This window comes from Oncorhynchus keta, chromosome 25 (assembly GCF_023373465.1).
Source record: "Oncorhynchus keta strain PuntledgeMale-10-30-2019 chromosome 25, Oket_V2, whole genome shotgun sequence".
Lineage (NCBI taxonomy): Eukaryota > Metazoa > Chordata > Actinopteri > Salmoniformes > Salmonidae > Oncorhynchus > Oncorhynchus keta.
Genome location: NC_068445.1, coordinates 40,446,062 through 40,468,126, shown reverse-complemented (window position 1 = coordinate 40,468,126; position 22,065 = coordinate 40,446,062). Strand labels below are relative to the sequence as shown.

The following is a 22,065-nucleotide window of genomic DNA, read 5'->3' as shown; positions in this document are numbered from 1 at the left end:
GACTGACTGACTATATCTGTGTATTGCAGGCAAGGATAAGACAGCATCTCTCAGTGTGGCTCAGAGACTAAGAGGACTGCTGCCGTCCAGCACAGAGATCACAGACGACCCCACAGAGACTCTGCACAAACTCCTCGACCTGGTCTGTACTGTAATACAGTATACTGTACACCCTAATACAGTATACTGTACACCCTAATACAGTATACTGTACACCCTAATACAGTATACTGTACACCCTAATACAGTATACTGTACCCACACCCTAATACAGTATACTGTACTGTATCCACACCCTAATACAGTGTACTGTATCCACACCCTAATACATTATACTGTACACCCTAATACAGTATACTGTACCCACACCCTAATACAGTATACTGTATCCACACCCTAATACAGTATACTGTACTGTAGCCACACCCTAATACAGTATACTGTACCCAAACCCTAATACAGCCACACCCTAATACAGTATACTGTATCCACACCCTAATACAGTATACTGTACTGTAGCCACACCCTAATACAGTATACTGTACTGTAGCCAAACCCTAATACAGTATACTGTACTGTATCCACACCCTAATACAGTATACTGTATACCCACACCCTAATACAGTATACTGTACCCACACCCTAATACAGTATACTGTACCCACACCCTAATACAGTATACTGTACTGTATCCACACCCTAATACAGTATACTGTATCCACACCCTAATACAGTATACTGTATCCACACCCTAATACAGTATACTGTACCCACACCCTAATACAGTATACTGTACTGTAGCCACACCCTAATACAGTATACTGTACTGTAGCCACACCCTAATACAGTATACTGTACTGTAGCCACACCCTAATACAGTATACTGTACCCAAACCCTAATACAGTATACTGTACTGTACCCACACCCTAATACAGTATACTGTACCCACACCCTAATACAGTATACTGTACCCACACCCTAATACAGTATACTGTACCCACACCCTAATACAGTATACTGTACCCACACCCTAATACAGTATACTGTACTGATACCACACCCTAATACAGTATACTGTACCCACACCCTAATACAGTATACTGTATCCACACCCTAATACAGTATACTGTATCCACACCCTAATACACTATACTGTACCCACACCCTAATACACTATACTGTATCCACACCCTAATACAGTATACTGTACTGTAGCCACACCCTAATACAGTATACTGTACTGTAGCCACACCCTAATACAGTATACTGTACTGTAGCCACACCCTAATACAGTATACTGTACTGTAGCCACACCCTAATACAGTATACTGTACTGTAGCCACACCCTAATACAGTATACTGTACTGTAGCCACACCCTAATACAGTATACTGTACTGTAGCCACACCCTAATACAGTATACTGTACTGTAGCCACACCCTAATACAGTATACTGTAGCCACACCCTAATACAGTATATACTGTAGCCACACCCTAATACAGTATACTGTACACCCTAATACAGTATACTGTACCCACACCCTAATACAGTATACTGTACTGTATCCACACCCTAATACAGTGTACTGTACCCACACCCTAATACAGTATACTGTACCCAAACCCTAATACAGTATACTGTACCCACAGCCTAATACAGTGTATTGTACTGTACCCACACCCTAATACAGTATACTGTACTGTACCCACACCCTAATACAGTATACTGTACCCACACCCTATTACAGTATACTGTATCCACACCCTAATACATTATACTGTACACCCTAATACAGTATACTGTACCCACACCCTAATACAGTATACTGTACCCAAACCCTAATACATTATACTGTACTGTATCCACACCCTAATACAGTATACTGTAGCCACACCCTAATTAATACAGTATACTGTATCCACACCCTAATACAGTATACTGTACCCACACCCTAATACAGTATACTGTACCCACACCCTAATACAGTATACTGTACTCACACCCTAATACAGTGTACTGTATCCACACCCTAATACAGTATACTGTATCCACACCCTAATACAGTATACTGTAGCCACACCCTAATACAGTATACTGTACCCACACCCTAATACAGTATACTGTACCCACACCCTAATACAGTATACTGTACCCACACACTAATACAGTATACTGTATCCACACCCTAATACAGTATACTGTATCCACACCCTAATACAGTATACTGTATCCACACCCTAATACAGTATACTGTACCCACACAGTATACCCTAATACAGTATACTGTATCCACACCCTAATACAGTATACTGTATCCACACCCTAATACAGTATACTGTAGCCACACCCTAATACTGTACCCACACCCTAATACAGTATACTGTACCCACACCCTAATACAGTATACTGTACTGTATCCACACCCTAATACAGTATACTGTACCCACACCCTAATACAGTATACTGTATCCACACCCTAATACACTATACTGTACCCACACCCCCTAATACAGTATACTGTACCCACACCCTAATACAGTATACTGTACCCACACCCTAATACAGTATACTGTACTGTAGCCACACTAATACCTATTACAGTATACTGTATCCACACCCTAATACATTATACTGTAGCCACACCCTAATACAGTATACTGTACTGTAGCCACACCCTAATACAGTGTACTGTACCCACACCCTAATACAGTGTACTGTATCCACACCCTAATACAGTATACTGTACCCACACCCTAATACAGTATACTGTACCCACACCCTAATACAGTATACTGTACCCACACCCTAATACAGTATACTGTACCCACACCCTAATACAGTATACTGTACTCACACCCTAATACAGTGTACTGTATCCACACCCTAATACAGTATACTGTATCCACACCCTAATACAGTATACTGTATCCACACCCTAATACAGTATACTGTAGCCACACCCTAATACAGTATACTGTACCCACACCCTAATACAGTATACTGTACCCACACCCTAATACAGTATACTGTACCCACACACTAATACAGTATACTGTATCCACACCCTAATACAGTATACTGTATCCACACCCTAATAAAGTATACTGTACCCACACCCTAATACAGTATACTGTATCCACACCCTAATACAGTATACTGTACCCACACCCTAATACAGTATACTGTATCCACACCCTAATACAGTATACTGTACTGTACCCACACCCTAATACAGTATACTGTACCCACACCCTAATACAGTATACTGTACCCACACCCTAATACAGTATACTGTACTGTACCCACACCCTAATACAGTATACTGTACTGTAGCCACACCCTAATACAGTATACTGTACCCACACCCTATACAGTATACTGTACCCACACCCTAATACAGTATACTGTACCCACACCCTAATACAGTATACTGTACCCACACCCTAATACAGTATACTGTACCCACACCCTAATACAGTATACTGTATCCACACCCTAATACACTATACTGTATCCACACCCTAATACACTATACTGTACCCACACCCTAATACAGTATACTGTATCCACACCCTAATACAGTATACTGTACTGTAGCCACACCCTAATACAGTATACTGTACTGTAGCCACACCCTAATACAGTATACTGTACTGTAGCCACGCCCTAATACAGTATACTGTACTGTAGCCACACCCTAATACAGTATACTGTACTGTAGCCACACCCTAATACAGTATACTGTACTGTAGCCACACCCTAATACAGTATACTGTACTGTAGCCACACCCTAATACAGTATACTTAGGGCCCTGAATATTTCCTGTACATGTGGATAGATACATTTGTTTATATTCCTAGAAGTTCAAGTATTATTGCAAACGTTTCAAAATGTTATCTGGCTTTTCCTTCCCACCCACTGATCCCTCTCTCTCTTTTAATATTTATCTTTCAATTCAAGGGGCTTTATTGGAATAGGAGACATATGTTTCAATTGCCAAAGCAAGTGAAGTAGATAATAAACAAAAGTGAAATAAACAATAAAGATTAACAGTAAACATTACACTCACAGAAGTTCCAAAAGAGATATTTCATATATCATATTATGTCTATATACAGTGTTGTAACGATGTGCAAATAGTTAAAGTACAAAACGGAAAATAAATATGAATATGGGTTGTATTTACAATGGTGTTTATTCTTCACTGGTTGCCCCTTTCTTGTGGCAACAGGTCACAAATCTTGTACTCTCTGCCAAATAGCATTCTAGTTTGCTCAGTTTTTTTGTTAATTCTTACCAATGTGTCAAGTAATTATCTTTTTGTTTTCTCTGTCTGTCTCCATCTCTCTTTCTTTCTCTCTCGCTCTCTATCCTTCCTTCTTTGTTCTCCATTGTCTCTCTCCATCCCATCCTCCTTCTCTGCCTGTGTAGCTGAGTGATAAGGAAGAAGCTCTTGCTCACCAGAGGAAGGTTAGCTTCATGCTAGCCCGCAACACAGAGGAACTAGAGAGACGGTTGAAGACAGACAATATGCTGCAGACAACGGTCACATCACCACCACACTGTTCTTCAGAGACAGACACATGCAAGTCCAACCATGCAGGCACAAGCGTCTGCAGTTCCAACCATGTCCAGGAGAGGGCAGGAGCGGACCAGTGTCATGGTGGGGCGTTATCATCAGAATCAGACACCACAGACCTCCAGCCCTCCGAGATCCAAGAGGCTGAGACGGAAGCCTCCGACCTCCAGATACAGGGCCTTTCTCTGGGGCAGTCACCCATGGAGAGAGGGGGAAGAGAGGACCATCTGGTCACCCTACTATGAGTTGTTTGTCATCACAGAGTGATCCTACCTGGCCTTCTTACTGCGGTGCCGTGCTTGAAGTGGAATGAAACGTGTGCCAGCACTCATTTTGGGTGCCGATACTCATGATATTTAAGTGAAAGGTATTCATTATATATTAGAGGTAATGTTCTGTAAGAGGTGCCGGTACTCTAGGACAAAATTAGAGGTGCCTGCACGCCGTACCGATGTGTACCAGCCCAATTCAAGCACTGCCGCTGTGCATCTGACTGATCTTGGAACAAATCTGGTCCTGTATAAGTCTGGTTTTACGTTAATATATCGGCCTCTGTGTAGCCATGGTGATTGCATTTTATATGAATAATTCTTAGCGCATTACAATTGATAGAAAGTGACTGAATGCTTTACATTTTGCTAAACCTCTTGTTCTGAATATTTCCTGAGCTCTGATAAGATGTTTTAATGTATCCACTTATAAAATGTTATGGAGTTATGTTGCTGTGTGTAGAATTGTTATTTGTTGTCATGCAAATGTAAGAAATGGATATGTGCCAATGTTGATGTCCCTGATTACACAATTACACATATAGCCTCTCCCTCCTTTCAAGCCACAGGGCGCGTTTAAGCTGTAAGGCGAAATCAACCGGCTGTCGACGAAAGTCTCGAGCAGTGAAGTCGGGGAGGTGTATCTGCGATAGCCACAATTTAACCACAATGTATCACGGATTTGATGCTCTCAAACATGACCCTTGACCTCTAACTGCAGTCAACTAAATTATCCTTGATGTCATGATTTCTGTAAAGTTCATGCAGTCGACATGTAGGCGCAAGTCGGACCATTTTTATCCCCAATAATGCAACACACTTTGAAAGCGACATGACAAAATTGACCCACTCGAACGAGCCCTATGACTGTTTTAACTCATAAAAGCAGGATTCTTAGTTATCAAATCCCACAATCCAATGCAACCAAAACACGGACAGCTGATTGGGGAGATTCCTAGATGTGAGAAGTGTGCAGGAGGGCATGAGACAAAGGCTTGTGTAGTATCTGTGGTGAAAGCTGTGTGTGTGTGTAAACTGTAGGGGTAACCATGGTGCTGGAGATCAGCAGTATCCGGGGAGAGAAAGGCCAAATGTATCAGAGACATATTTCCCACAGATCACACAAATCAAACACTGATAACCTCCCATATCTGTTAGGTGAAAAACCGCAGTGTGCAGTCACAGCAGCGAGATTTGTTGTCCCGTTGCCATGACAAAAAGGCAACCAGCGGAGCTCAAACATTTTTTTTTTACCTTTTAACTAGGCAAGTCAGTTAAGAACAAATAATTATTTTCAATGACGGCCTAGGAACAGTGGGTTAATTGCCTGTTCAGGGGCAGAACAACAGATTTGTACCTTGTCAGCTCGGGGATTTAAACTTGCAACCATTAGGCTACCCTGCCGCCCCATTATACGGTGCATTCGGAAAGTATTCTGACCCCTTGACTTTTTTCCACCTTTTGTTACATTACAGCCTTATTCTAAAAATAGATTCAATCCTTTTTTCCCCTCTCATCAATCTACACACAATAACCCATAATGACAAAGCAAAAACAGGTTTTTAGACATTTTTGCTAATTTATAAAAAAAATTTAAAAATGAAATCACATTGACATAAGTATTCAGACCCTTTACTCAGTACTTTGTTGAAGCACCTTTGGCAGTGATTCCAACCTCGAGTCTTGGCAGATCTGGAGGATTTAGAAATGTTGTATAAACCGAGATTGACCACACACTCCAGCACAGCAGGTGGCGGCATGCACCTGAAACGTTGGTTTGCGGACCGCCATTACATCATAGAAGAAGACGGAAGCGCACCTTTGAACAAAATCAGCTTTGCTTAACGCAGTATTTCACATGCATTTTACCATATTTAATGGCTGTTTTAAATAGCCCAAGTTTAATCCGTTTATTTCGTGCACGAGTTATTGTTCTTATATTGACGTGCAGCTTTGTACTGTGTGTCGTCTGGAATTTGGAGAATAAAACGCCAGAGATATCCACAGGTAGGTTAGCATGCTAACGTTCTCTAAACGCACTAACTTACTCTCTGACTATGATTGCACTTACTATAGTTGCCAAGTGTCCAGCATTACTGTTACACAGGCATGTAAACAGTAGATAGCTATATTAATAGCTGACAGTAGTATAAACATATTGTATATAGAAGTATAAAATCACTAGAGCTCGCGAGCCACAGTTGTATCAAAGATTTTTGTAAAACTAACTCAAGATAGACCACAGCTTGTTTCCGATTGGAGGAAATAAAGCAAGGTGTGCAGAGCCAAGCACGAGCTTGCGAGAGCCTTGTCGCGTTCTAGGATGTAATTAGCATATTTCCGTTAGGGAACGCCTACTCTGAAGTGCGCATGTACAATAACTCAATTTGCCCTTTTTCACTCCTAAACAATGCTATTCTTCACAACTTTTGGCAAAGGGTAAAGTCTACAAAATTTAGTCCACTCTTTTTGTAACATTCTAGTTTTGGAAACAGAACTGTATTGAGATCAAATGTTTCATTGATGAGAAAATTAAATTGATAAGAATGTTGGCCCAAATCCATCTCCTTCAAATCTTCTCCCACTGCCAGCCACTGGGCTTCCTTTCACCACCATATTTGGTTGTGAGTGGAAACGCCAAAAGGATGCTTCGCATTTATACATTAGGTGAAATATCTGTGTCCTTGTTCTATCTGTGATTATTATTCCAGTCTATTTCCGTCTCCAATTTCCGGTCGTCACTAGTTACCACAGCCACAAAGTCATAATTATGTCAAAACCCTGCCTAGTAAAGAAAACTTATCTTCTTAAAATCTGATTTTAAACCTAACATTAACCACACTGCTAACCCTATGCCTAACCCTAAGCTTACATTTCAGACCTAAAAGCAACATTTTGTTTTCATACATTTTTACGATATAGCCCATTTTAATTTTGTGGCTGTAACTAATTAGTGACAACCCATATTTCCTGTCCATGTCCAGAACTGATGACTGACCAGACTCTGAAGTATTTTCTCAGCCAGGGGAAGATACAGGTTAAGGATGCAGCAGATATTGAATGGGCCCATGCTGCCAACAGCAAGAACAAGATCACAGAGGCACTACAGAGTAAGGACCACCTTGGATGGAGAGAGTTAACCAATAATTCATAGTGGATATGGTCGTATTCGTTATGTAGGCCCTAAGCTGCCTGTCTTTACACGGGCCCATTATTCCTATAGAGATGTTATATAATTCTGTGGAAAGTTGGGACTCTATTTGAAATACATAAGTGACCTGTCCACAACGTAACCCAGTGAGTTATCTGGTTGTGAAGATGCAGTGCATCAATTCATTTGCTCATTCTGTATTTCCTATCCATACACCAAGGCTCCGCCCACATGATAGAGGCAGACATACTTCTGAGGAGTAACGACCCTAAAGAGCCAATCATGGCTCATCCTCCTGAGACCGACAGTGATGTCACGCTGCGTGATTGGCTGAAGGAGGTCAAGGCATCAGACAAAGGGATAAAGCTCGACTTCAAAAGGTGAATGATCTTTCTACTCATTTTTGTTTAGTACTTGTTATACTTTTAGTTATATTTAACTAGCTATAGGTGTACTCTCGTGTGTATTACCTGTAAGTATGATAGAGTATCGTACAACCTGTCATAATGTAAGTAGCCTTGTCTGAGCCTGAACGGCACACAGTGCAGGAGCTACAACCATTCACAGACGCTAACTGCTTGAGCGACTATTGACGATAGTATCTTCTGACTGGGGGAGTTTTGTTAAGAGCCTCGAGTGGTGGTGGTCTAAGGCTGGGATTTCCTTGTCCAATCACGCTCGAGCGACTCGTGTGGCGGGCCGGGCGCATGCACGCTGACACGGTCGCCAGTCGGACGGTGTTTCCGCCGACACATTGGTGCACAGAGCATATTTTCTCGACTAAATGCTACACTCAACAAAAATATATAAATGCAATATGTGAAGTGTTGGTTTCATGAGCTGAAATAAAAGATCCCAGAAATGTTCTATGTGCATAAAAAGCTGCTGACTGATTGCCACTCTAAAATGTGCAGTTTTGTCACACAACAATGCCGCAGATAACTGAAATATTGACAGAGCGTGCAATTGGCATGCTGACTGCAGGAATGTCCACCAGAGTTGTTGCCAGAAAATGTCATTTTCATATCTCTACCATAAGCCACCAACCAACGTTGTTTTAGAGAATTTGGCAGTACGTCCAACCGGCCTAACACCTGCAAACCACGTGTATGGCGTTATGTGGGCGAGGGGTTTGCTGATGATCAACGTTGTGGTATGGGCAAGCATAAGCTACGAACACAATTGCATTTTATTGACGGTAATTTGAATGCAGATAGATACAGTGACGAGATCCTGAGACCCATTGTCGTGCCGTTCATCTGCCGCCAACATCTCATTCAGCATGATAATGCACGGCCCCATGTCACAAGGATCTGTACACAATTCCTGGAAGCTGAAAATGTCCCAGTTCTTCCATGGCCTGCATACTCACTAGACATGTCACCCATTGAGCATGTGTGGGATGCTCTGGATTGACGTGTATAACAGCGTGTTCATGTCCAGAACTGATGCCAATATCCATCAACTTTGAACAGCCATTGAAGAGGAGTGAGACAACATTCCACAGGCCACAATCAACAGTCGTATCAACTATGTGAAGGAGATGTGGCTCTGCATGAGGCAAATGGTCACACCAGATACTGACTGGTTTTCTGATCCACTCCATTACTTTTTGTTAAGGTGTCTGTGACCAACAGATACATATCTGTATTCCCAGTCATGTGAAATCCATAGATTAGGACCTGATGAATTTATTTCAATTGACTGATTTTCCTTCTGAACTGTAACTCAGTAAAATTGTAGAAATGGTTGCGTTTTTATATTTCTGTTCAGTATATTTCAGTGGAGAATTTCCAATCCACGACCAGGGTTAAGTTGTGTCCATGGAAACTGTCCGTATAATTTTCTCTGTCAGTTTTGTGTGATCCCATTGGTTGTTCATCCCAGTCTGGCAGCGGTCGCTCCATCCATGGTGTTATTAGACGAGGTTCGGGCTGAGCTCCGTGGTCCCGTGTGGATCAACGCTGACATCCTGCCAGGCCCTGGAGGCAAGGCCACACCCCTTGACCCCAAAGTCTTCCTGGAGGCAGCTGTGACCCCTGGTTCCCATGGTGATGTTCTCTCCCTGGGCTGGACAACGGGCTGGACTGCAGATACACACAACCCAGGTGAGTTACCTGAACACAGACGAGCTGGCGTTTTACGTCATACCTGCTACCAGCTACCAGCCGCGGCTGTAGTCATTCATCTTACCTGGTAAATATAATTTGCAGGTATAATGTTTAATAACATGTAAGTATGTAGGAGCCGTATGATGTCTTCATAACTTCTCTGCCCCACAGGGTACAGCTGGGAGATGGTGAGGGACATGGAGGCAGTGTGTCGGACCCTAAGACATCCAGTCACCTTCCCTGTCAGAGCAGCCCTCCTGGCCCAGTCATTCTCCCAGCTACACTGGCTTCTACAGCAGTCAGACAGGTTTGATTTTATTTCACCTTTATTTAACTTGGCAAGTCAGTTAAGAACAAATTCATATTTACAACGACGGTCTAGGAACAGTGGGTTAACTGGTCTAGGAACAGTGGGTTAACTGGTCTAGGAACAGTGGGTTAACTGGTCTAGGAACAGTGGGTTAACTGGTCTAGGAACAGTGGGTTAACTGGTCTAGGAACAGTGGGTTAACTGGTCTAGGAACAGTGGGTTAACTGGTCTAGGAACAGTGGGTTAACTGGTCTAGGAATAGTGGGTTATCTGGTCTAGGAACAGTGGGTTAACTGGTCTAGGAACAGTGGGTTAACTGGTCTAGGAACAGTGGGTTAACTGGTCTAGGAACAGTGGGGTTAACTGGTCTAGGAACAGTGGGGTTAACTGGTCTAGGAACAGTGGGTTAACTGGTCTAGGAACAGTGGGTTAACTGGTCTAGGAACAGTGGGGTTAACTGGTCTAGGAACAGTGGGTTAACTGGTCTAGGAACAGTGGGGTTAACTGGTCTAGGAACAGTGGGGTTAACTGGTCTAGGAACAGTGGGTTATCTGGTCTAGGAACAGTGGGTTAACTGGTCTAGGAACAGTGGGTTAACTGGTCTAGGAACAGTGGGTTAACTGGTCTAGGAACAGTGGGGTTATCTGGTCTAGGAACAGTGGGTTAACTGGTCTAGGAACAGTGGGTTAACTGGTCTAGGAACAGTGGGTTAACTGGTCTAGGAACAGTGGGTTAACTGGTCTAGGAACAGTGGGTTAACTGGTCTAGGAACAGTGGGTTAACTGGTCTAGGAACAGTGGGTTATCTGGTCTAGGAACAGTGGGTTATCTGGTCTAGGAACAGTGGGTTAACTGGTCTAGGAACAGTGGGTTAACTGGTCTAGGAACAGTGGGTTAACTGGTCTAGGAACAGTGGGTTAACTGGTCTAGGAACAGTGGGTTAACTGGTCTAGGAACAGTGGGTTAACTGGTCTAGGAACAGTGGGTTAACTGGTCTAGGAACAGTGGGTTAACTGCCTTGTTCAGGGGGCAGAATGACAGATTTTTTTTTTACCTTGTCAGCTTGGGGATTCAATCTAGCAACCTTTTGGTTACTGGCCCTACACTCTAATCCGTCGGTCCTCTACCCTCTCCTCTCTATCAGCTGTTTGTGAGTCTGATCAAATTTTTATTTGTCACGTGCTGAATGCAACGGTAGACCTCACAGTGAAATGCTGACTTACAAGCCCTTAACCAACAAGGCAGTTTTAAGAAAATAACCCCCCAAAAAAGTAAGAGATAAGAATAACAAAAAATAAAAGAGCAGCAGAAAATAACAATAGTGGGGCTTTATACAGGGTGTTACGGTACAGAGTCAATGTGGAGGCTATATACAGGGTGTTACGGTACAGAGTCAATGTGGAGGCTATATACAGGGTGTTACGGTACAGAGTCAATGTGGAGGCTATATACAGGGTGTTACGGTACAGAGTCAATGTGGAGGCTATATACAGGGTATTACGGTACAGAGTCAATGTGGAGGCTATATACAGGGTGTTACGGTACAGAGTCAATGTGGAGGCTATATACAGGGGTACCAGTACAGAGTCAAAGTGGAGGCTATATACAGGGTATTACGGTACAGAGTCAATGTGGAGGCTATATACAGGGTGTTACGGTACAGAGTCAATGTGGAGGTTATATACAGGGTATTACGGTACAGAGTCAATGTGGAGGCTTTATACAGGGTGTTACGGTACAGAGTCAATGTGGAGGCTATATACAGGGGTACCGGTACAGAGTCAATGTGGAGGCTATATACAGGGGGTACCGGTACAGAGTCAATGTGGAGGCTATATACAAGTTATTACGGTACAGAGTCAATGTGGAGGCTATATACAGGGTGTTACGGTACAGAGTCAATGTGGAGGCTATATACAGAGTATTACGGTACAGAGTCAATGTGGAGGCTATATACAGGGTGTTACGGTACAGAGTCAATGTGGAGGCTATATACAGGGTGTTACGGTACAGAGTCAATGTGGAGCCTATATACAGGGTATTACGGTACAGAGTCAATGTGGAGGTTATATACAGGGTGTTACGGTACAGAGTCAATGTGGAGGCTATATACAGGGTGTTACGGTACAGAGTCAATGTGGAGGCTATATACAGGGTGTTACGGTACAGAGTCAAAGTGGAGGCTATATACAGGGTGTTACGGTACAGAGTCAATGTGGAGGCTATATACAGGGTGTTACGGTACAGAGTCAGTGTGGAGGCTATATACAGGGGGTAACGGTACAGAGTCAGTGTGGAGGCTATATACAGGGTGTTACGGTACAGAGTCAATGTGGAGGCTATATACAGGGTGTTACGGTACAGAGTCAATGTGGAGGCTATATACAGGGTGTTACGGTACAGAGTCAATGTGGAGCCTATATACAGGGTGTTACGGTACAGAGTCAATGTGGAGGCTATATACAGGGTGTTACGGTACAGAGTCAATGTGGAGGCTATATACAGGGTGTTACGGTACAGAGTCAATGTAGAGGCTATATACAGGGTGTTACGGTACAGAGTCAAAGTGGAGGCTATATACAGGGTGTTACGGTACAGAGTCAAAGTGGAGCCTATATACAGGGTGTTACGGTACAGAGTCAATGTGGAGGCTATATACAGGGGGTACAGAGTCAATGTGGAGGCTATATACAGGGTATTATGGTACAGAGTCAATGTGGAGGCTATATACAGGGTGTTACGGTACAGAGTCAATGTGCGGGGGCACCGGTGTTGAGGTAATATGTACATGTAGGTAGAGTTATTAAAGTAACTGCATAGATAACAGAGTAGGGGGGCAATGCAAATAGTCTGGGTAGCCATTTGATTAGCTGTTCAGGAGTCTTATGGCTAATGATAACTTCTTTCAGATCTAATAGCATGAGATCCCAGGATGTTGTCCCTGCTCTGCTCAAACACCTGATTCTACTAATCAGCTGTTCCCAGGACCTTTTGTAGGTAAAGCACATTTCAGTGACAGACAATACAACTCTGTGATCTGATCCTATCTGTTGTTCCCTCTCCTAGGTACAGCCTGACAGTGTGGATAACCCTGTCTGTTCCCTCTCCTAGGTACAGCCTGACAGTGTGGATAACCCCTGTCTACAGCCTGACAGTGTGATTGTCTGTTCCCTCCCAGGTACAGCCTGACAGTGTGGATAAGTTCCCCTGACAGCCTGACAGTGTGGATAACCCTGTCTGTTGTTCCCTCTCCCAGGTACAGCCTGACAGTGTGGATAACCCTGTCTGTTGTTCCCTCTCCCAGGTACAGCCTGACAGTGTGGATAACCCTGTCTGTTCCCTCTCCCAGGTACAGCCTGACAGTGTGGATAACCCTGTCTGTTCCCTCTCCCAGGTACAGCCTGACAGTGTGGATAACCCTGTCTGTTCCCTCTCCCAGGTACAGCCTGTGGATAACCCTGTCTGTTGTTCCCTCTCCCAGGTACAGCCTGACAGGTACAGCCTGTACAGCCAGTGTGGATAACCCTGTCTGTTGTTCCCTCTCCTAGGTACAGCCTGACAGTGTGGATAACCCTGTCTGTTGTTCCCTCTCCTAGGTACAGCCTGACAGTGTGGATAACCCTGTCTGTGGACCCTGCTGGACCCTCTCCTAGGTACAGCCTGACAGTGTGGATAACCCTGTCTGTTCCCTCTCCTAGGTACAGCCTGACAGTGTGGATAACCCTGTCTGTTGTTCCCTCTCCCAGGTACAGCCTGACAGTGTGGATAACCCTGTCTGTTGTTCCCTCTCCCAGGTACAGCCTGACAGTGTGGATAACCCTGTCTGTTGTTCCCTCTCCCAGGTACAGCCTGACAGTGTGGATAACCCTGTCTGTTCCCTCTCCCAGGTACAGCCTGACAGTGTGGATAACCCTGTCTGTTCCCTCTCCTAGGTACAGCCTGACAGTGTGGATAACCCTGTCTGTTCCCTCTCCCAGGTACAGCCTGACAGTGTGGATAACCCTGTCTGTTCCCTCTCCTAGGTACAGCCTGACAGTGTGGATAACCCTGTCTGTTCCCTCTCCTAGGTACAGCCTGACAGTATGGACTGGCCACACTGATGTCTTCGTTGTAAAGGACCTACTGCCTTACAGGAGTGACATCGACAAGACCAGGATATATTACGACCTGCTGGACTCACAGAGGACACAGCTCAGAGGACTAACAGGCTACTGATCTTGTGTTATTAAAAAATAAAAATAAAAGAAATCTCTATTTGTGTCTCTGCATTTTTGGGGAAGGGCACGTAAGTAAGCATTTCACTGTTAGTCTACACCTGTTGTGTAGACCTAATGAAGCATGTGAGGAATATTTCATTTGATTCGAAAGCCCCGGGCCTTATAATCTCAAAGGTCAAAACTGATCCTAGATCAGCACTTCTGAATATGGGCCCAGAGCTCAGAAGACTCCTAGTCGTGAAAGGACAACAGTTGTACACCCTATTCCCTTATGCAATGCACTACTTTTGACCAGAGACATAGAGACCAGTACGTTTTCAATCAGATGTCAGGAATGGGGGTGCCAGGCCTGTGAAAGGAGTCAGATGTCAGGAATGGGGGTGCCAGGCCTGTGAAAGGAGTCAGATGTCAGGAATGGGGGTGCCAGGCCTGTGAAAGGAGTCAGATGTCAGGAATGGGGGTGCCAGGCCTGTGAAAGGAGTCAGATGTCAGGAATGGGGGTGCCAGGCCTGTGAAAGGAGTCAGATGTCAGGAATGGGGGTGCCAGGCCTGTGAAAGGAGTCAGATGTCAGGAATGGGGTGCCAGGCCTGTGAAAGGAGTCAGATGTCAGGAATGGGGGTGCCAGGCCTGTGAAAGGAGTCAGATGTCAGGAATGGGGGTGCCAGGCCTGTGAAAGGAGTCAGATGTCAGGAATGGGGGTGCCAGGCCTGTGAAAGGAGTCAGATGTCAGGAATGGGGGTGCCAGGCCTGTGAAAGGAGTCAGATGTCAGGAATGGGGGTGCCAGGCCTGTGAAAGGAGTCAGATGTCAGGAATGGGGGTGCCAGGCCTGTGAAAGGAGTCAGATGTCAGGAATGGGGGTGCCAGGCCTGTGAAAGGAGTCAGATGTCAGGAATGGGGGTGCCAGGCCTGTGAAAGGAGTCAGATGTCAGGAATGGGGGTGCCAGGCCTGTGAAAGGAGTCAGATGAAACCGATTCTCTAGCAGACTATATTTTACTGGAGTTACACAAGACCAATTAACAATAACCATTCAGAAGTCAAAGACAATAGTTACCGTTTCTGAAGTGAAATCAGGGCCACAGTTCAGGATCACAATGTAGCAGAATGTTTTCCAGTTTGAACAAAACATTTAACTTTAACATTTGTCCCAAAACTATTTTTTGATATCAAATGTGTTTTTCAAATAATAGATTATATTAATACGTTATATGTGAATTCATTATATTAATAGATTATATCAGCGTTTCTTAAAGTATGGGTCGCGGACCTGATAATGGTGGGTTGTGACGTAAATGTATATTCTTTCATGAATTACTGGAATTGATTTGGCCAGGTGCAACTGTTCTGTTCAGTGCTCTCTCTGTTCAGTGCTCTCTCTGTTCAGTGCTCTCTCTGTTCAGTGCTCTCTCTGTTCAGTGGTCTCGCTGTTCAGTGGTCTCGCTGTTCAGTGGTCTCGCTGTTCAGTGCTCTCTCTGCTTAGCAGCACTCTCTCTTCAGTGCTCTCTCTGTTCAGTGCTCTCTCTGTTCAGTGGTCTCTCTGTTCAGTGGTCTCGCTGTTCAGTGGTCTCGCTGTTCAGTGCTCTCTCTGCTTAGCAGCACTCTCTCTTCAGTGCTCTCTCTGTTCAGTGCTCTCTGTTCAGTGCTCTCTCTGCTTAGCAGCGCTCTCTGTTCAGTGATGACTTTTGTCTCTTTCATACAAACTTTGAGAAGTAACGAGGAGCTCCCACAATGCGTTTTGTGTGTGGAAATGCTTAGTAATGAGTCTCTCAAAATGAACCAATGAATAAAACGACACGTCCTGATTAAACATCCACAGCATGGTGGTAAACCCAGGGAGGTCTTTCAGAACAGGGCAGAATGCTTCAGGAAACAATGCTTTGAAAGTGGAAAAGTAAGTTAACAAGCAAGGCATTGTTGTCATTTTATAACAGGTGATGGATGATAAGCACAAATAAGGGAGTAATATCTCATAGTAGTTGATGTGAGTTTCTCTTTCAAACAATCCCCTGGCCTTGTTACGTTAATTACAATGTTAGCCAAAGCAAGCTAGCTAGCTACTGATAGTGCAACTCTAGTAACAGTACAGATGACAAATTCAGGCCAACTGTACATTTTACTGTAGAAATGATTATTGAAAACAAGACTAGGTTGGAACTGTTGCTGTTAAAATACAAGTAATTTAAATTCTGAACTGCAATCAACTGAAGCAAGATACTTTTTGAGGCAAACACTCACACAGTTCTGGGATGTTCATCTACAGCAGGAAGCGGTCTCCTGCCTGACTGAGAACCCACTCACACAGTTCTGGGTTGTTCATCTACAGCAGGAAGCAGTCTCCTGCCTGACTGAGAACCCACTCACACAGTTCTGGGTTGTTCACCTGGGAACCCACTCACACAGTTCTGGGTTGTTCATCTACAACAGGAAGTGGTCTCTGCCTGACTGAGAACCCACTCACACAGTTCTGGGTTGTTCATCTACAACAGGAAGCGGCCTCCTGCCTGACTGAGAACCCACTCACACAGTTCTGGGTTGTTCATCTACAACAGGAAGTGGTCTCCTGCCTGACTGAGAACCCACTCACACAGTTCTGGGTTGTTCATCTACAACAGGAAGCGGTCTCCTGCCTGACTGAGAACCCACTCACACAGTTCTGGGATGTTCATCTACAGCAGGAAGCGGCCTCCTGCCTGACTGAGAACCCACTCACACAGTTCTGGGATGTTCATCTACAGCAGGAAGCGGCCTCCTGCCTGACTGAGAAAGCAGATGTTCTGATCCAATTTGGCTCCACATACCTATGTGAGTCAGGGTTCTCTAGTACAGAAACCGTGTCAATGCTGAGCATGACCTCAGTGTTGCACTAAAGCAGAGCCCAGAATAGACATGCTTGTTGAAAACTTCAACCAGCCACACACCTCTCATTAGGACTGTGTGTTTTTTCTCATCTGTGTGACGTGATCAAATCAGTTTATTCCAATTCAGAATAAAACATGTATTGTATTTTAACAGCAAGAGTTCCAACCTAGACAGACATGTAAGAGTGTTTTTAATGGGGAAAAATAAGCATGAATATATATTTATGGGTATTTCATTGTGATTTGTTTTTGTCTATATTGTATTTTTTTTAGGCATAAGGCCAATGAAATGTACCAATATTTCCATACAGTTGCATATTTTCCTATGCTCTGGTCCCAGGAAAACAGAATTTGTCATTTTTGTCCCAGGCTGAAAAAGTTTTTTTTTAAACCTGCATTATATTATACATTATATATTAATGTATTATATTAATACATTATATATGAAGATATTATATGAATATATTATATGAATACATTATATGTGAATATATTATGACTACATTATGTATATTAATAGAGAATGATTTAGTCAGAGAATGATTTAGTCAAAATGATTTAGTCAGAATGATTTAGTTAGAATGATTTAGTCAGAGAATGATTTAGTCAGAATTATTTAGTCAGAGAATGATTTAGTTAGAGAATGATTTAGTCAGAGAATGATTTAGTCAGAATTATTAGTTAGAGAATGATTTAGTCAGAGAATGATTTAGTCAGAATGATTTAGTCAGAGAATGATTTAGTCAGAGAATGATTTAGTCAGAGAATGATTTAGTTAGATAATGATTTAGTTAGATAATGATTTAGTCAGAGAATGATTTAGTCAGAGAATGATTTAGTCAGAGAATGATTTGTCAGAGAATGATTTAGTTAGATAATGATTTAGTTAGAGAATGATTTAGTCAGAGAATGATTTAGTTAGAGAATGATTTAGTCAGAAAATGATTTAGTTAGAGAATGATTTAGTCAGAATGATTTAGTTGAGAATTATTTAGTTAGAGAATGATTTAGTCAGAGAATGATTTAGTCAGAATTATTTAGTTAGAGAATGATTTAGTCAGAGAATGATTTAGTCAGAGAATGATTTAGTTAGAGAATGATTTAGTTAGAGAATGATTTAGTCAGAGAATGATTTAGTCAGAGAATGATTTAGTTAGAGAATGATTGAGTTAGAGAATGGTTTAGTCAGAGAATGATTTAGTCAAAATGATTTAGTCAGAATGATTTAGTTAGAGAATGATTTAGTCAGAGAATGATTTAGTCAGAATTATTTAGTCAGAGAATGATTTAGTCAGAGAATGATTTAGTTAGATAATGATTTAGTTAGATAATGATTTAGTCAGAGAATGATTTAGTCAGAGAATGATTTAGTCAGAGAATGATTTAGTCAGAGAATGATTTAGTTAGATAATGATTTAGTTAGAGAATGATTTAGTCAGAGAATGATTTAGTTAGAGAATGATTTAGTCAGAGAATGATTTAGTCAGAAAATGATTTAGTTAGAGAATGATTTAGTCAGAATGATTTAGTTGAGAATTATTTAGTTAGAGAATGATTTAGTCAAAATGATTTAGTCAGAATGATTTAGTTAGAGAATGATTTAGTCAGAGAATGATTTAGTCAGAATTATTTAGTCAGAGAATGATTTAGTTAGAGAATGATTTAGTCAGAGAATGATTTAGCCAGAGAAGGATTTAGTCAGAGAATGATTTAGTTAGATAATGATTTAGAGAATGATTTAGTCAGAGAATGATTTAGTTAGAGAATGATTTAGTCAGAGAATGATTTAGTTAGATAATGATTTAGTTAGAGAATGATTTAGTCAGAGAATGATTTAGTCAGATAATTATTTAGTTAGAGAATGATTTAGTCAGAATGATTTAGTTGAGAATTATTTAGTTAGAGAATGATTTAGTCAGAATGATTTAGTCAAAATTATTTAGTCAGAATGATTTAGTCAGATAATGATTTAGTCAGAGAATGATTTAGTTAGATAATGATTTAGTTAGATAATGATTTAGTCAGAGAATGATTTAGTTAGAGAATGATTTAGTTAGAGAATGATTTAGTCAGAGAATGATTTAGTTAGATAATGATTTAGTTAGAGAATGATTTAGTCAGAGAATGATTTAGTCAGAGAATGATTTAGTTGAGAATTATTTAGTTAGAGAATGATTTAGTCAGAGAATTATTTAGTCAGAGAATGATTTAGTTAGAGAATGATTTATTTAGAGAATGATTTAGTCAGAGAATGATTTAGTCAGAATTATTTAGTCAGAGAATGATTTAGTTAGAGAATGATTTAGTCAGAAAATGATTTAGTCAGAGAATGATTTAGTTAGAGAATGATTTATTTAGAGAATGATTTAGTCAGAGAATGATTTAGTTGAGAATTATTTAGTTAGAGAATGATTTAGTCAGAGAATGATTTAGTCAGAGAATGATTTAGTCAGAGAATGATTTAGTCAGAGAATGATTTAGTTAGAGAATGATTTAGTCAGAAAATGATTTAGTCAGAGAATGATTTAGTTAGAGAATGATTTATTTAGAGAATGATTTAGTCAGAGAATGATTTAGTTAGAGAATGATTTAGTCAGAGAATGATTTAGTTAGAGAATGATTTAGTCAGAGAATGATTTAGTCAGAGAATGATTTAGTCAGAGAATGCCCCTCTTCCCGTTGAAGATCCTGTCTTCTGTTCTTGTCAGAGAGTTGATTGAATTCAAGGCTTCCAACAAAGTTCATTCCAATTCATTCCATGTGTTAAAAGTAGGGCTGGGATGTGGCAGGAACCTCACTATACGATATTATCATGACACTTAGGTGCCGATACGATATGCATTGTGATTCTATATGTATTATGATTCGACACTAGGATGTTATTGCGATTTTTATGTCCCAAACATTGCTCACTATACTCTGAGTGTACCAAACATAAAGAACACCTTCCTAATATTGAGTTGCACCCCCCTTTGCCCTCAGAACATCCTCAATTCATCAGGTCATGGACTCTACAAGGTGTCAAGTGTTCCACATGGATGCTGGCCCATGTTGACTCCATTGCTTCCCACAGTTGTGTCAAGATGGCTGGATGTCCTTCGTGTACTGGACCATTCTTGATACACACGGGAAACTGTTGAGCATGAAAACCCCAGCAGCGTTGCAGTTCTTAACACACTCAAACCGGTGCCCCTGGCACCTACTACCATACCCCGTTCAAATACACTTCAATCTTTTGTCTTGTCCATTCACCCTCTGAATGGCACACGTATACAATCCATGTCTCAGTTGCCTCAAGGCTTAAAAATCCTTCTTTAACCCGTCACCTCCCCTTCATCTACACTGATTGAAGTGGATTTAACTAGTGACACCAATAAGGGATCATAGCTTTCATCCCGGTCAGTCTGTCATGGACAGAGCCGTTCTTAATGTTTTGTATACTCGGTATATGTCTGCTGCAGAGGAAGCTGGTGGGAGGAGCTATAGACGAACGGGTTCATTGTTATGACTAGAATGGATTTAATGGAACGGTATCAACCACAAACATATGTAAACCATTTATTTAATTGCAGCCATTACAATGAGCCTGTTCACCTTTTAGCTCCTCCCACCACCCTCCACGACTCTGCTGCAGAGAGACCAGAGAGACCAGAGAGACCAGAGCGACCAGAGACCAGAGAGACCAGAGAGCCATGGGGAAATTCTTTATGAGACGTCATGGAAATAAAAGGGATGACAACATGTTGTTTTAAACACTATTTAATAAGACGATGGAGAACAAAGCTACGGGATGAAAAATAGAGTTTTGGCGTTGGCACACCCGACTGGCACAAGCTAACGCTACCAGGTAAAGAGAATCGATATAATATCGTCCCAAAATAATATTGCGATTGTAACTATAGATTTATGCCATTTCTGCATCTCAGGCTTCAAACAGAGAGCTATCGATTAATTAATCAAAGAAGAGCTCAGCCCTGTTTCCTGGCGTGTTCTCAATGGTTCTGATGCGCCAATCGTTATTCCCTCATGAGCTTGATGGAATGACAGGTCTGGTTGGCAAAATAAGTGTAATTAAGCACATTGAAAAAGCTGGGATGAGCAATAAGTCTTCTGGTAGTTATTTGTTAACGATATCATGGTCACCCAGCAGCATGATGTCATGGTCACACAGCAGCATGATGTCATGGTCACACAGCAGCAACAATGTCATGGTCACCCAGCAGCACGACATCATGGTCACACAGCAGCACAATGTCATGGTCACACAGCAGCATGACATCATGGTCACACAGCAGCACAACGTCATGGTCACACAGCAGCACGACGTCATGGTCACACAGCAGCACGACATCATGGTCACACAGCAGCACGACGTCATGGTCACCCAGCAGCACGACATCATGGTCACACAGCAGCACGACATCATGGTCACACAGCAGCACGACGCCATGGTCACACAGCAGCACGACATCATGGTCACACAGCAGCACGACGCCATGGTCACACAGCAGCACGACATCATGGTCACACAGCAGCACGAAGTCATGGTCACACAGCAGCAACAATGCC

At 42.3% G+C, this 22,065-nt stretch overlaps 2 protein-coding genes across 13 annotated transcripts in view; both read left to right on the top strand.

Annotated features, from left to right (window-relative positions):
• Positions 1-5,299, top strand: part of ccdc125 (coiled-coil domain containing 125) — a 42,579-nt gene extending 37,280 nt beyond the window's left edge. Inside the window, exons 13-14 of the mRNA XM_052479952.1 lie at positions 30-142; positions 4,434-5,299. Of these exons, the coding sequence (XP_052335912.1) occupies positions 30-142; positions 4,434-4,826 (506 nt within the window). The 3' untranslated portion in view covers positions 4,827-5,299. The remainder of the gene's footprint in view (positions 1-29; positions 143-4,433) is intronic.
• Positions 5,300-6,598: 1,299 nt separating this feature from the next.
• On the top strand, positions 6,599-14,673 carry fam151b (family with sequence similarity 151 member B). Of its 12 annotated transcripts, none has more exons than XM_052479408.1 (9): positions 6,599-6,857; positions 7,835-7,960; positions 8,222-8,381; positions 9,889-10,109; positions 10,284-10,419; positions 13,678-13,725; positions 13,970-14,017; positions 14,120-14,263; positions 14,444-14,673. In XM_052479408.1, exons 1-9 carry the CDS (start codon positions 6,728-6,730, stop codon positions 14,634-14,636), a joined length of 1,206 nt encoding a protein of 401 aa, XP_052335368.1. In that variant the 5' UTR covers positions 6,599-6,727; the 3' UTR covers positions 14,637-14,673. The 12 variants fall into 12 exon arrangements, with proteins under 12 accessions (XP_052335368.1, XP_052335370.1, XP_052335372.1 ...); XM_052479410.1 differs by having other exon boundaries at positions 6,600-6,857; positions 14,168-14,263; XM_052479412.1 differs by having other exon boundaries at positions 6,600-6,857; positions 14,120-14,215.
• Positions 14,674-22,065: the final 7,392 nt, after the last annotated feature.